The following is a 16,745-nucleotide window of genomic DNA, read 5'->3' on the forward strand; positions in this document are numbered from 1 at the left end:
CTGGCAGCCAATGCTGATGTATTAATATACTACCATCTGATGGTCAGGAAAGTGCCATAGGCTACAAAAGTGAATTTATTAAATAACCAAGGTCTATACCCGCCAAGATTTTTATTTCGGCTATATTTCATGAAACTTTTAAAAAATATATGCTGTATTTAAATATGCTGTGGTCTTCCTTGTGTCCCGAAACAAAGCACATTAATCAGTATTTAGCCTGTTCTTCATGACTTGGGTGATTATCATCAAGATCACTTATTATAATGTACAACAGTATGTTCAGACTCTCACCTTTCTGAAATACTTAGGGATCTTTCTTGGTGCTTTTTATTATTATATCTGCTTTTTTTTAAACTTCTTTTCAAGTTTTACACTTATAAAGAAATTGCAAAAGTGATACAATGAATTCCTTTTTATTCTTTACCTATATTCATAATTTGTTAGCATTTTGCCACATTTGCTTTATCTCTTTCTATACATCTACTTTTTTCTGAATCATTTGATAGTAAGTTTCAGATATTATGATTCTTTACCTCTAAACACTTCAGCGTGTATTTTCTTCTCCCCTCCAACCCCAAGACAGAGTCTCGCTGTGTTGCCTGAGCTAGAGTGCAGTGCAACCTCATTCTCCTGGGCTCCAGTGATTCTCCTGCCTCAGCCTCCCTAGTAGCCAGGACTGCAGGCACATGCCACCACGCCTGGCTAATTTTTTTCCTGTTTTTATAGAGACAGTGTCTCGCTCATGCTCAGGGTGGTCTCAAACACCTGACCTCAAGCAATCCTCCCACCTCAGCCTCCCAGAGTGTTAGGATTACAGGCATGAGCCACTGTGGCCAGCCTTCAGCATGTATTTTCTAAAACAAGGACATAATAAAACTATACAAAAACATAATGTAATCATTAAATTTAGAAAGTTTAAAATTGATACGATATTATCTAACATACAGTCCATTTTCAGATTTTGCTAATTAAGCCAATAGTGTAGACTTTTTTTGTTTTCTGATCCGAGACTTAAGGCATGATCATTCATTTTATTTAGTGCCATGTCTATATTTTAAAGTTGTATTATGTTTATTATTGTTTTTTTCTGGCCTTCTTACTGCTCTTTGATTCAGATTCATTTAACATAGCAGTGGTGTTTCTTTTCTTTTTCTTTCTTTTTTTTTTTTTTTTTGAGATAGAGTCTCACTCTGTTGCCCAGGGCTAGAGTGCTGTGGCGTCAGCCTAGCTCACAGCAACCTCAAACTCTCGGGCTCAAGCAATCCTCCTGCCTCAGCCTCTTGAGTAGCTGGGACTACAGGCATGTGCCACCATGCCTGGCTAATTTTTTTCTATATATTTTTAGTTGTCTGGTTAATTTCTTTCTATTTTTTAGTAGAGACGGGGTCTCACTCTTGCTCAGGCTGGTCTCAAACTCCTGACCTCAAGTGATCCTCCTGCCTCGGCCTCCCAGAGTGCTAGGATTACAGGCGTGAGCCACTGCATCCGGCCAACAGTGGTGTTTCTTAACTTTAGAAATACAATGAATGTGGCTGCTACCAACTGTCTGATCCTTGAAGCCACATCTGAAATCAACTTTGTGAAAAAAAATTATATTTTCCTAGCTTTGAGTATGGAAAACAAATTGCTATTTGCCATGTATTGTCTTTACAAAGCAAATTTATCAATTTTAAAAGAACACTGAAACATAGCCTTTACAGGAAAGCCTATATGGTTAAATTCATATATCCCACATATACAAGTTTGACATATGTCAAGATACATTTAAAGCTTTTGCTACTGTGAGATCTCATAAACCTTTTATTTTTATTTCCAGTGTGTGCCATATTTAATTGCTATGGGCACAGACCCAGAACCTGCTATGCGGAACAAGGCTGATCAGCAGCTTGTGGAAATAGACAAAAAATATGCTGGATTCATTCATGTATGTATTTTAAATTTGTATAACCTAAATTTAAACATCTTTTTTTAGTAAACCATTTCTTTGTAAATGTCTTGCTCATATTCATTAGAATAAAATGTTTTGCTTAGTACTTATCTTCTAAACATGCAACTAAGTTTGTCCTCTGAACTGTTTATTCTAGTTTAAAATTAACTCTTAAGATTGGCCTAGAGGGACAGTCCAGCAAGCACAATGGATAAAAAATCAGGAAGCATGGGTTGTAGACTCTATTATGTGATCTTGGCAGCAGCAATTCTGCCGGGCCTCAAATTTTTCTTCTATAAAATGGGGGTGTTGTAATAGATGATCTCTGATGTTCCTTTCTAGCACTTCATTCTATGATTTTATTATTTTAAATAAGAAAACTAAATAAAGAAGTGAGCCTCAGAATGTAATGTTCAATGTATATCTTTAATTTGACTCTTAATTTCCCTGACAAAAATGAGGGTTTTATTGATTTCAGATGAAAGCAGTGGCTGGTATGAAGATGTCTTACCAGGTACAACAGGCAATCAACACGTGCCTAAAAGATCCTGTAAGGGGTTTCAGACAAGATGAGTCCTCTAGTGCTTTGTGTTCACACCTTTACTCCATGATCCGTGGAAACCGCCAACACAGACGAGCGTTTCTTATTTCTTTACTCAACCTCTTTGATGACACAGCAGTAAGCATACAAACTTATTGTTTTAAGAAAATAAATGTTCTAGAAATATTATGGCTAAAAGTCACCATTTTTTAAATATTATAATTTTAGTATGTGATAGTGACTTTATTAAATATGTTTCCTTAATCCACTAAGTTATTTACAAGGTATGTAGTCAAAATTGAAGAGGAAATTTTACATGGGAATGAATAGAAGGAATAAAGTATTATCATGTTGCCATACTGAGTATCTTATAAACTTGATAACAGTTCCTGTAGGCCTATCTTTAAATAAGGTACATCACTAAACTGTCACTTAAATAAATAAATAAAATGAACTTCTCTCATTTTCTGTACAACTCAAATATTGTAAGAGAGTAATAGGTTTTTGGCTGCCAAGATCCCTTGTTGTTCACCTTGGCTTCTTTAATGAAGAGCCTGCTTTGTCTACAGTAGTCTCTTCTTATCCTCGAGGATATGTTCCAAGACCTCCTCCCCCGCCCCAGTGGATGCCTGAAACCATGGATAGGACGGAACCGTATATGTACTGTCATGTGCCGCTTAATGGGAATACGTTCTGAGAAATACATAGACAATTCTTTCATTGTGCAAACATCATAGAGTATACTTACACAAACCTAGATGGTATAGCCTACTGTACACCTAGGCCACATGGTATAGCCTGTTGCTTCCAGGTTACAAACCTGTATGGCATGTTACTGTACTGAATACTGTAGGTGGTTGTAACACAATGATAAATATTTGTGTAGCTAAACATAGAAAATATATAATAAAAATATGATACTATAATCTCATGGGACCACTGTTGTATATGTAATTTACTGTTGACCAAAACACCGTTATGCGACACATGACTGTACTATGTTTTTTTCTATACATACATGACTATGATTAAGTTTATTTTATAAATTAGTCATAGTAAGAGATTAACACTAATAAAATAGAACACTTGTAATAATGCACTATAATAAAAGTTATGTGAATGTGATGTCTGTCACTCTCTCGCTCTCTCTGAAAATATCTTACTATACTATACTCGCCTATCTTTGGACCATGATTGATCATGGATAACTGCAACTGCAGAAAGGGAAACCATGAAGAAGAGGGGGCTACTGTAATTACAGTTTTGACACTTCTGGCTGTTGTACAAGTTGCATTGGCTAGGACCATAAGCCAAGAAAACAACGTTCTTTTTTTTAAGTTTATGTTTGAATTTATGTATTCTTTTGGCACCTGCTGTGTGTCAGCTATTGTGCTAAGAGGTTAGACATAGAATAGTAAAGACAGACGTGGTATCAGCCCACATAAAACTTACAGATAAGTCTATGTGTATAACAGCTTTAAAAAGAATGAGATATGTTTTCTTATTTTAATTACTTGTTAGCTTGATACCAGGTTTTCATAACAAAGCAAAATTATAATTACCAGAGTGTAGATAACTCATTAGACCTCTTTAAGTACTACATGAAATGTTTAGAGATATGAACTAGCAAATAAATATTACATCTATTTCAGAAATGCCCAGAATATGGCCAGGCATGGTGGCTCACACCTATAATCCTAGCACTCTAGGAGGCCGCGGCCGGGGAGGAGCACTTGAATTTGAGACCAGCCTGTGCAAGAACAAGACCCCATCTCTACTAAAGAAAAATAGAAAAAATAATTAGCCCAGGCAACTAAAAATGGAAAAAATTAGCCAGATGTGGTAATATGTGCCTATAGTCCCAGCTACTCTGGAGGCTGAGGCAGGAGAATTGTTTGAGCCCAGCAGTTTGAGATTGCTTTGCTGTGAGCTAGGCTGACGCCACAGCATTCTGGCCCAGGTGACAGAGTGAGAGACCGTCTCAAAAAAAAAAAAAAAAAAAAAAAAAATGCCTAATGCTCATAATATAATTTATCACCATTATCATCATCATATCATGATCATTATTAAGCTTGCACTGTGTGTAGGACACTATGCTAAGTGTACAAAATGGTATCATGTAGTGGTCTTGCACTCAGAGGATTTTACTTCAAGTTGTAGGGATAGGGCCCAAAATAAAGAAAATAAATGGTGATTAAGGTTACTGTATCCTGAGTACCTCATGGTTTATGTTGATGGTATTGCTCTAGTCTTTGTCTCTCTCCTGAGCTTCATTCCTGTGTGGTTTCACTGCCTGTTCTATGTCACCAACTGGATATTTTATCATCTCAGCGTATGAAATTCTAAACTGGAAATCTAGCTCTCATAATGTAGTGCTTTCCTCTGACTGTCTCCAACAAAGGAGGTCAGAAGATGAACAAATCACTGAAGGCCTAGAAGTATTAGATGAGAAGGGAGCAACTATATAAAGTAGGAGAGAGGAAGATGTTCCAGGCAGAGGTAAAAAATGTGAATAAAAATACAAAAATAAGAATGTGTGGGAAATAATGAATAGATTGTTATTTGACTGAGGCAGAAAATTGAGGCTTAGTATATAGAAGATCCTGTAAATGATGGAAAACCATTGAAAGTGTTTGAATAAAATGATGAGGACAGGTATCAAAGAGCATTTCAGGTGTGTGAATTTCTCAGCATTGTGTTCATACTGATATTGATGCATGATGACAGTAGGGGAAAAAAGAATGGATAGTACGAAAGGAGAGATGTTGTTAGGAAGGAATAAATTAAATGAGACTCTGTGAGAAGAATAAAGGATAACTGGAATATTGTTATCCTGAGCACTTGAGAGAATAAAGGGACTGTTGCTAAAGACAGGTTGAAAAGGAGTTGGCTTGAGAAGGACATAGAAGGAGAATAAAGAGCTAGGAAGAGAAAACTAAGGAAGAGGAAGATTTCAGGAAGGAAAGTGTGGATAATAGTGTCAGATGCTACTGAGAAGTCAAGTAGAATAAAAAGTAAAAAATGGGGTGGTGGGATGATTGGTGAACTTGGCGAGGGACAAAAGCAGATTTTAATTTAAGAGTAGTGGGGAAGACATGGGAGGAGCAGTCTACTCTTTTAGGAAGTTTGAATTTGAAAGAAAAGAGCAATATAGGACTTTTATGACCAAAGTTGAAGAATTTCAGAGTTTTGAAAAGGTTTGTTCAGTTTTATCAGGAAAAAGTACATGTATTTGAATTACAGTGTAAAACTAATAGATGAGGTAGGGTTCTCTGTCTGTATTTTTCAACTGTAACATGTAGGTGTTGACGCATATTTTAAAATAAATAGAGTGAGAGTAATATTATTATAAATAGCAAGTTTACTCCATCTGTCGTATGGCATTTTTGTTGTTGCTACTGCTGCTGTTAGGTTTTATGTTGTTTGGATGGTAGGGGAGGGTAGATGGTAGGAGGGAGTGTTTTTTGGTTGCTATTTTTTTTTTCTTTCTTTTTTTTTTTTTGACCTATAAATGTTCAATGCCTTTCTGTTTATATTCTGTATGATCATGAAATGCTGAAAGTCTCTGTTTAAGTTATTTTTTCTTTAAAGCAAACAACTAGTACTAACTGTAATTTTTCTCTTAAATTTTGCCTACCTCAGAGTTTTTATAATGTGAACCTGGTAGCACTGTCAAAACAACTCTGACATTCTAAATTACATATACAGAGGAAACTGACAAATGTTTTATGAGTACATGAATTTTGCATTATTTTTTTTTTTTAAACCCTTGTATTAGTACTATAATTGCTACTTACTTTTGAGGGTGGAATAGTAACTGTGTGTAACTGATCTCCATATGGGCTAAACTGTTAGAAGCTCAATGACATAATTATGAACTCATGTATATTTTCTGATGTGGTATGGATTTATCATAAAGATTCCATATACTCTGTAAGAAAACTTCAAGGAATTTCACTTGGGTGCATTGAAAAATTTCATCTCTTCTGTCTTGAGGTAGCATGGTGTAAGTCATTATAAAATCTCCTAAAATGGGTATAAGATTATTTTATGAAATCCATTTCTCTTCCCCTTGCTCGCTTTTTCTTGTGCCTGTCTCCCTCTACCTCTTCCCCTTCCTCATCTCTCTTTTTCTCTCCCTTCCCCCTCGCTTTCTGTCTCTGTCTTTCTCTCTCTATCTCTGTCTCTTTCTAACATTAACTGAGGTGAAATTACCCTGTAATATTTTTTTCTAAAAAAGCTTTTTGGTTGGGTTTCAAGATTATCCACTAAACATATGTACCTTTTTTTTTTTAAATTTACAGAAAACAGAAGTGACTATGCTCTTGTATATAGCAGACAATCTAGCCTGTTTTCCATACCAGACACAGGAAGAGCCGTTGTTTATAATGCATCATATAGACATTACACTCTCAGTTTCTGGTAGTAACCTACTGCAGTCATTCAAGGAGGTAAGTTACACACATTACTATTCTTAATGTATCTGTCAAAGTGCAGGCATGCTATTTGCAATGTTTTGTTTTTCATTCTTTTCACAGGTATATAAAAATCTTTCTAAATGAACTTATTGAAATCTTGGGCAGTACTTGAATTGGGAGATGAAGTGGGTTACCATTTTATTTCTGTTCAGAAAGATCTAAAGCCATTTTACTTCTTGATTATTTAGGGTACACTTTTTGTACATATGTGGGTTGTTCAATTGATAAGCCATCCCACTTCTTTATTTCTCTTACTTTATGCTCTGACCTTAAGTGTTTCGTGTCCATTCACATATCCATCTAAACCCCATTTTAAAAGCACCTTGCTATTCTGTAAATCTTGTAATGCTGTAGATCCCAGCATTACACATGAAAACATATAGATGCAGATGATTAGATAGCTTATTTACAAGGAAACAAAAAATTTGGTCTTTTTATCCTTCAACAACAGCATAATAATGGAGTTGGCATATCGTGTGCCCAAAATCTTAACTAAATTTCTTGTTATAAATCTTATGTATTTTCTGTCATGGTTTTTAAGAGAAAGTGTAATTGGTTTAATTATAAAAGTACCCTGGTGTACTAACATAGTGAGGGTGCTAACATAGTGAGTGCTCAGTAAATTCTTTACAAATTGAGTGGAGTAGTCTCATGTGCCCGATAATACAGGTAGATCTCATTTTATAAAATTGCAGTGCTCAAAACTCAGCCTTGTCAAACTAGTAAATCAGGGAAATTATTTTAGATACCTCCTAAGGGCTGGAATTATAGAGGTATCTAAACCCTTATTACTTAAAGTGTGGACCACAGACAGCAGCACCAGACTCACCTGAGAGCTTGTCAGAGCTGCAGGAACCTCAGGTTCCACCCCAGAGCTGCTGAAACAAAGTCTGCATTTTTAACAGAATTCCTAGAATATTAACATACACATTAAAGTTTGAGAAGTTAATAATTTTCCAGAAACTTTAGTCATCATATTCTCTTATTTTACGTCACTTACTGTTGTGAATATACTTGTAAATGTTTGTCCTATTTTATCTAACAGTTATATTTTGAATAATTGCTTTTGTAATTTGGTTCCCCCTACACTTGCTTAACCTCAGTTGACTTTGTTTCTTTCTAAAAGCTAACATCTTCATAAAGTAAAAAGAAATACGATTTAAGTACTCAAGGAAAATTGCGTATTATCTTGTTGAAAAGTTCTTGAAAGGGAGAGTTTGATAGAAGCTAGGGATGTTCAAGTTATATTCTCATTTAAATTCTAATTACGACTTTTTGTCTATAATAGCTTCTATGTACCAAATTGATACTTTGATAACTAATTTATCTTTCATTACTATCCTAATAAGAAAATAGTTTCCCTTTGAATGATATTTCAGAAGGATTTTTTTGAAGGGAATGGTTACAGAGGAGGGAGGAGTGGGTATTATATATGATTTTATTTAGTCTTGGAATCTAATTTTTCCCGCAAGGATTACATCTCCAGTTGTTTGTAGAAAGTCAAGAGGTTTATAAAATAATAGTTTAAGGAAGCTTTTTGAAGCCGTTGAATAGAGCATGCTTATATTTGTTAGTGGTATTTTGTTTTTATTGTTTCTCAAACAGAATAATTTTCTTTTTCAGTCTATGGTAAAGGACAAAAGGAAAGAAAGAAAATCGTCACCTAATAAGGAAAATGAGTCAAGTGAGAGTGAAGAAGAAGTTTCTAGGCCTCGGAAATCACGGAAACGTTTAGATTCAGATTCAGATTCAGATTCAGAAGACGATATAAATTCAGTGATGAAATGTTTACCAGAAAATTCAGCTCCTTTAATTGAATTTGCAAATGTCTCCCAGGGTATTTTATTGCTTCTGATGTTAAAACAACATTTGAAGAATCTCTGTGGATTTTCTGATAGGTAAGGTTATATAACAGAGAAGAAACTTTATCCATATAATAAAGAAATATGAAATAGCCAGGTGCAGTGGCTCATGCCTGTAATCCTAGCACTTCCGGAGGCCAAGGCAGAAGGATTGCTTGAGGATGGTAGTTCAAGACCAGCCTGAGCAAGAGTAAGACCCTGTCTCTACAAAAAAATAGAAAAATTAGCCAGGCGTGGTGGTGCTTGCCTGTAGTTCCACCTACTTACGGGGCCAAGACAGGAGGATTGCTTGAGCTCAGGGGTTTGAGGTTGCAGTGAGCAATGATGACACCACTGCACTTTAGCCCAGGTGACAGAGCAAAACCCTGTCTCAAAAAAAAAAAAAAAAGAAAAGAAATACAAAACTCAAGTCTGATTGCATGCTTACTTTAATATTAGAAATATTTCTTTTTTAAAAGGGAGTTTTTTCCTTTTTGTTGCTATATAGTTTTTCTTTTATGTGATATATGCCATGATTTATCCATTCTCTTATTGAACAAGGGAGAAAAAATATATTGCTTCACTTGATGACAGTGTATTACAAATGAAAGGATTTATTTTGTTGATTTCCTTAAAAAGGCCTTATTAGAGAATCAGGCTAACTTTGAAATAGATTACAAATTTAAAAGAGATATGAAATAACAGTTGTATACCAACTAGGCTGAGCTCTAACAGATCCCAGAACCCAAATAGTCTTTAAAGTACTCTAGAAAGTAAGAGATAGAAAAAATATTGATTGTTGTGAGCACCTGTAATTTTATTCACCATTAGTCATTAAAGGTATCTTTTTTCTGCCTCTACCTGTGAAATTTTGGTGGGTTTTCATAGTCATTGAAACCTTAGATTAGAAATTATGGAGTCATGTGTTAAGATGGGACAGATAATGAGAGTACAGTGGACCTGGACAGTGGCTGACTGGAAAGAGTATGTTTCATGTAAATAGGTTATTTCATGTCATTTAAATGGAGCTTTCTCAGGTTTCTATAGCTTGTTGCCACAGAACAAAGTGGGTACTATATGGCTGGAGCTCCCACCTTTTCAAAGATACTAGAAATCCAGATTTTATGAGGAATATCTTGATATTAAATATTGACAGCTAATTAAAAATAACTGTCCGGGCATGGTGGCTCATGCCTGTAATCCTAGCACTTTGGGAGGCTGAAGCAGAAGGATCACTTGAGACCTGGAGTTCAAGATCCAAATAATTTAAAACCTTGTAAGGTCTGGGAGCAATGCGAGGAGTTGGAAAGAGTTTTAAGCAGGGTTGCTGCTAATCTGAAACAGTTTTATAAACAGTCATTCTGGCTGCTGTATAGAGAATAAGTAGGTGGGGGGTTCAAAAAGTAGAAGGTAAACCATTTAGGTGATACTAAGCTGCCACAGTCACTATCAGGGTATTACAAAATAAACATGAGAAACTAATTTTATTAAAATGATACTTCTTAGCTACTTAATTTCTCCAAACATGTTGCTTGTATAGATTGAGATATCTTTTTAAGTTGCTGGTTTTGTTTTCCCAAAACAGTAAAATTCAGAAATACTCTCCATCTGAATCTGCAAAAGTATATGATAAAGCAATAAACCGAAAAACAGGAGTTCATTTTCATCCAAAACAAACACTGGACTTCCTGCGGAGTGATATGGCTAATTCCAAAATCACTGAAGATGTGAAGAGGAGTATAGTAAAACAGTATCTAGATGTAAGTAGTAAAACCAAAAGTATTTCTTTCTCCTAAGGACTTTTTTGAAAAGTAAATTTGGAGTATGGGGGAGAAGGCTAGCCACCTCCTTTATATTACGTGTAAGCTTTATGAACTATCAAGGTTATTTTTCTCTATGTGGTTTTAATGAGTTCCTTTAAGCTTGCCTTTCCCATTGTACGCATTGCATCATAATTTTTTCTCAGGAAACAATAGCCCATTAATAATTTTAGCAAAAGTGAAAGATTATAGGAAAATATATGTATGTGTATTATAGTCAACTCCTGGTATCCTCAGCGGATTGGTTCCAGAACCCCCACAGATAACCAAAATCCACATGCTCAAGTCTGTTATATGAAAGGACGTAATATTTGCCCATAACCTATGCACATCCTCTCATACACTTTAAGTCATCTCCAGATTACTTATAATACCTAGTACAATGTTAATGCTATGTAAATGGTTGTTATAGCACATTGTTTTTCATTTGTTTTATTTTTTATTGTTTTTTCCTCCAAATATTTTTGATCCATGGTGAGTTGAATCCGCAGATGTGGAACCCATGGATAGGGAGGGCTGACTGTATTGTTAATCCAGTGGATTAGATGGTTTATAGTTCATAAAAGGTAAAACTGTGAACAGTAATCCTCTTACCCTGTTTGGTCTATCTTTTATATACTTAACAAGTGTGTGAGTGTATATGTAAAAATGTACTTTTAAAACGTCTTTAAGAATTGGAAAATTTATAGAGACAGAAAATAGAATAGAGGTTACCCTGGGGAAGGGATGAATGAGTTATTGTTTAAATGGTATAGAGTGTCTGTTTGCAGTGATGAAAAGCTCTGGAAATGGTTAGTGGTAATGGTTGTACAACATTGTGAATGTACTTAATGCCAATGAATCGTACACTTAAAAATGGTAAAATGGTAAATTTTGTTAATGTACATTTTATCACAATAAAATAATTTTTTAAATATTTTTGAAATATCTGTAGAGGACTCTCCTCAAAAGTAAAAATAAAGTTTTATATTTTAATCTACTTAAAGCAAGTAGCTGAACATAAATATAGTTTTTTGGACCCAGAATGAAATCTGCACAATGGTTTTCATATTATTCCTAGACTTTGCAAACATTATACTCTGAATTAGAAGAATATTTTAGTTCTTACTTAAAATTCTTAAACACCCTTTGCTTTCTCTTGTGTCCTCTTATCTCAGCAGAGAGCAAAGAGGGCAGAGAACTAAAAGATGTCTGTCAGTAATTATTATCACGTGGTTGCTTGATGACTTAGACCAAGGATCAGTAAACTATGGCTTATGGGCCAAATCTAGCCCATTGGCTGTTTTTGTAAATAAGATAAAGTTTTATTGAAACATCTGTGCCCTTCATTTTTGTATTGTATGGCTATTTTCATGTTATAGTAGCAGAGTTAAGTAACTGTGACAGAGACTGTGTGGCCTGCAAAGCCCAAAGTATTTCCTATCTGGCCCTTTATAGAAAATGTTTACCAGCCCCGGACTTGGACAATAACTAAGCCATATTTCACCCGCACCAAACAACTGCCATAGAAAACATTTAGGAATTTGATAGTCTTGCTTAAAATATTTACTTAAAACTCTGAATTAGTATCCTTTTTTTTTGTAGTTCAAACTTCTCATGGAACATCTGGACCCTGATGAAGAAGAAGAAGAAGGGGAGGTGTCAGCTAGCACAAATGCTCGGAACAAAGCAATTACCTCGCTGCTTGGAGGAGGCAGCCCTAAAAATAATACAGCAGCAGAAACAGAAGATGATGAAAGTGATGGGGAGGATAGAGGAGGAGGCACTTCAGGGGTGAGGCGGAGGAGGAGTCAACGTATTTCGCAGCGTATTACGTAAAATGATTTTTATGTGCTTATATATGTCAGTCTATTAAATGTACACCAAGTAATGTAATACTTATAAGAGAAAACATTTTGTAGATAGAGATTCTCTACTTAACCATTTATACATCCTTTTGTAGAAAATTTAACATAAAAGACAATAAAAAAAAAGAAATGAGATTTATCCAACATAAAGGGTTATTAATTTTTCTTTGGATTGTATTAATGCGTGTTATCCTTTTTATTGTTGCTAAGTTTTATGTAGCTTTATGGTTCATATGTATATATAATTTTATATATCAATAAGAGTAAAGACACGGGTACAAATTAAGAGTTATATGGTTTTACAAGTATATGTTAACCCCTTGGCGCTGGCGGTCACGGTGCGTCTCATTGCCGGCAATGGAAGTGTGCCGGGAAATCCCAACTCCCGGCGTCAAGGGATTAAAAGCAATAAAAACAATAATTTCACTAAAATTCTTTTGTGTAACACTTGGTCTTTTTTCCCCCCTCCCAATGTTTTAGTCATTGAGAAGGTCAAAACGAAATTCAGACTCTACGGAGTTGGCAGCACAGATGAATGAAAGTGTTGACGTCATGGATGTCATCGCTATTTGCTGTCCAAAGTACAAAGATCGACCACAAATTGCAAGAGTAGTACAGAAAACCAGCAATGGCTTCAGTGTTCAGTGGATGGCAGGCTCCTACAGTGGCTCCTGGACTGAGGCTAAGCGCCGTGATGGCCGCAAACTGGTGCCTTGGGTAGACACTATTAAAGAGTCAGACATTATTTACAAAAAAATTGCTCTAACAAGTGCTAATAAGCTGACAAATAAAGTTGTTCAGACTTTAAGATCCCTGTATGCCGCCAAGGATGGGACTTCCAGCTAATGAATTTGTACATGCAGCCAAATTTACAGGAATTTTTTTAAAAGGCAGAAAAACTTGAAATATCAACATTCTGGCAAAAAAAAAAAAAAATCAGTTTTATGAAGAGTAAGAGTGGAACCTGGGATGCAGGAACAAAAGAAGGAAATGTTGGGCAAACATTTTTGTGGGAGCTCCCTTCGCTGTTGTGCAGCAGAAACAGATTCTCAGTTCATTTTTACTCCCACTGTATTATAGTTTAACAAAAATTGTTTATATCTTGGAAAAAAAAACTTTCTGTTTAAAAAAATAAACAAGTGAATGTTGGAAATTAGTCTGTTAATGTTCTTAATAAAGTGTTCTTGGAGTTTAACCTAGCAGCGGATGGCTTTCTTTAGCTTAGCCCAGTTTCCAGGGAAGCATTGTTTTTCCAGGCTGTAAAATGGCAGAATCTCCTGGATATATAATTTATTCTGTTGAAAAAAAAAAAAGCATGCAGTATCTATGACCTATCTGCAGAAGGAGTTTTTGTAAATGTAGATTTTGATGTATTAGGTCACCCTGAAAACAATACAAGAAAAGGGATCCCCAGGCAATCTGGTGGAGCGAATACTGCAATAAATTTTTTTACTTCTCTTTGTTACTTGTCTGTTTCCATTTGAATTTCTTATTGTAAAAAACCTGTTTAAATCCATTTATATTATTTTGCAGTCTTTATGTAAATTTATTATATCACTGGTTTTCAAAGCAAAACATAAAATATTGTTTATACAGTTTGTATAGGCTGACTTCTGAATAATTGGTATCTATTATTTTCATTCCCATAAGAGGGTGTAAACAGTTAACTCCAGGGTTTTATTGTATCCTGCAATATTTAGTATTAACTATATATGATTTAGCACTGTGCCAAACACATTTTCCAGAGTACATTTTGATATAAAAAGAAACTATAGTTTATTCCTTGTATGCTTCAATTTCTTTCTAGTGATGTCATGATGGTGATTTTTTTTAAAACTTGGGTAAAGTTAACAATCCTGCTATTTTGGAAAACCAGCATTTCTCTTAGTTAAAATGATGCCGTGTTATTTTAGAAATAGAGTTGAATATGACACTTTATAATTACATTCACAACATTTTTCACAAATTGTTTTTTAATGCTGAAAAGAATAATTTTACTTATTATGTTTATTCATTTTCTATTCCAAAAGTTTTGTCATACATTTTTTGGGAAGAGTTATTCATACATTAGTTACTACAAATATATTGACTAAATTGGGAGGGAGGTGTTTAATCACTTGATTTGCATAGCTGACACTCAGAAAAATAGTAATGTCTAAAATTTACAGTGGATGAGGTCTGTTTTAAGTTTAAATCTTTTTTAAAATGTGTACTTTTCAATCACCTCAAAAAAATTGACCTCTAGAATTCTGTTTTATGAAATTGGCAAATAAATGAAGGTATTCAATTTGTGAGGAAGAGTGACATTGCCACAAAATACCTTTTTGTGACACCTATTAAACCACTATGAAAATAACTTCAGGATCTACTTCCTATGTGGAATTCTTTCAGAATGCTTTCTTGAAGGAAATATGTTCTCACTCTTCATTTTCTTCCCCTTAATTGCATATTTCTTTTTCCATTTTACTGTGAATTCTTGGGGACAAAACTAGGGTCTTTGTGTGTGTGTGTGTGTGTTTTAGTTTATTTGTTTATATCAACAAAGGATTTGAGGTAGCTTATGAAAATAATGATATACCAATAAGAGTTAGAGGAAATATAAGAATATATATAACATCCAACCCAGAGATTACTAAAAAATGGAGATGTGAGTAAAAAAGCCAATTTTTAGTGCTGTGTACCTGGCAATGCATGCTGTCATTTAATCTCACATAAACTCATTAGGTTACTATTTTATCCTTATTTTGTAGATAAGGAAAACAGGCTTAGAAGGATTCAGTAATTTGCTAATAAACGTCGTAATAGGGACTTAAACCTGGAACTGGAGTAATTATGTCTCACTAGGCTAGTTGAACATCAAGCATTAAGGGAGATGACCCTTATTGAAAGTAAACTAGTTCCTGAAGTACCGTACTTGGGACCCTATATAAAGTAAGCTTTAGGAAATAGATGTATAGTAGTAAGACTTCTGTTGCCTCAGTTGATCATAGATGAATTGCTGTGAATGCCCTTCACTGGAAATCTAGGAATTTTAGAAATTAAGTTTTAGGATTTTTCATATATTCTAAGCTTCAATATTTTATCTGTTAATATAAGCCAAATGTTGATATGACATATAAGCCTTAACTCTTATACAAACCAAAGTTTTCCAAAAATTGGTGATTTCTCAAAGATGATTTTTTAGGTCTTAACACTAAAATAAGTTAAGGCCTTGGCAGTCAAATATACAAAATCTAACCTTTCAAGTATATCAGGGATTCACAAAGTTCAGTCTTAAACTACAGTTTGTTGACTTACTGTATATTAACTAATCTTGCCATGTTTATTGACTTGTATTGAAGAGAAGATATATTTGAAGTACCTCTTTTTAAATATATGAATGTGAAATTTTAGCCTTTCCTTGCTGAAATTGTTTATTACTTTAACAAAGATTGGCTAGTTTTATAAGATATTCATACCAAAATACACATGACAGAAAATTCAGTGATCTCTAGAATTTTCTAGAATTCAGTAATCTGTAATAGAAGAAATGCTGAGCTTTTAAAGAAAAATACTCTGTTGATTTGTTGAGTGTTTGGATTATTAGCAGGTAACTAAAGTACACAGGCGATTTTTGATGGCTGTAGTCTCATGAAGACAGGTAAGTCAAGCTGATTCTGTCTAATACGGATTTCATGATCAGCAAGCAAATGTATCATATTTTCATTTAGAAAGTGAACTTAACGAAGGAAGTATATGATTCTCCCTCTCCCACACACCACTTTTAGTTGCACAAAAAATTACCCTGGTGACTACCCCAATGTCCATGCAGTCTGCATCTTTGGAACTATTGATATAGATCTTAAACTGGAATAAGACTTTGTTTGCAAATATAAAACCCAGCAGATTACTCACATGAAATCATGATGTAATTTGAAACACTTTAACAATAATTTTTACTCCATAAAAATCTTACTTGTTTGAACCTTTTGCTGTTTGCCTTGCTCAATTTAAAACTCGTTTGTTTTATTCCCTAGCTAATTTTTGTCATAGGGAGCATATTATTTCTTACAAGTTGATTTTACTAATTTAAGTTTTTTCTAAATATACCATTGTCCTATTGGTCCTATTTAAGAAACAATTAAATGGAAATTTGGTATAAGTCACTGGCCAAATTCCAGTTTGTGTAGTCTAAGTAATCATAAAATTCCTGTGTGTTTTGCATGACAATATGAGTAAGTACCACCAACCCACCCTTGATTTTTAAGAACCCTATTTTATATGGCTTCATTGCTCGGAGCAGTGTGCACAC

General features: G+C 34.5%; 1 protein-coding gene across 1 annotated transcript in view; it reads left to right on the top strand.

The window, feature by feature from the left end:
- The window catches only part of NIPBL (NIPBL cohesin loading factor), a 184,513-nt gene extending 169,703 nt beyond the window's left edge, over positions 1 to 14,810 (top strand). The window contains exons 41-47 of the mRNA XM_069492818.1: positions 1,817 to 1,924; positions 2,406 to 2,606; positions 6,773 to 6,919; positions 8,570 to 8,844; positions 10,373 to 10,547; positions 12,192 to 12,380; positions 12,935 to 14,810. Of these exons, the coding sequence (XP_069348919.1) occupies positions 1,817 to 1,924; positions 2,406 to 2,606; positions 6,773 to 6,919; positions 8,570 to 8,844; positions 10,373 to 10,547; positions 12,192 to 12,380; positions 12,935 to 13,300 (1,461 nt within the window). The 3' untranslated portion in view covers positions 13,301 to 14,810. The remainder of the gene's footprint in view (positions 1 to 1,816; positions 1,925 to 2,405; positions 2,607 to 6,772; positions 6,920 to 8,569; positions 8,845 to 10,372; positions 10,548 to 12,191; positions 12,381 to 12,934) is intronic.
- Positions 14,811 to 16,745: the final 1,935 nt, after the last annotated feature.

This window comes from Eulemur rufifrons, chromosome 17 (genome assembly GCF_041146395.1).
Source record: "Eulemur rufifrons isolate Redbay chromosome 17, OSU_ERuf_1, whole genome shotgun sequence".
NCBI lineage: Eukaryota > Metazoa > Chordata > Mammalia > Primates > Lemuridae > Eulemur > Eulemur rufifrons.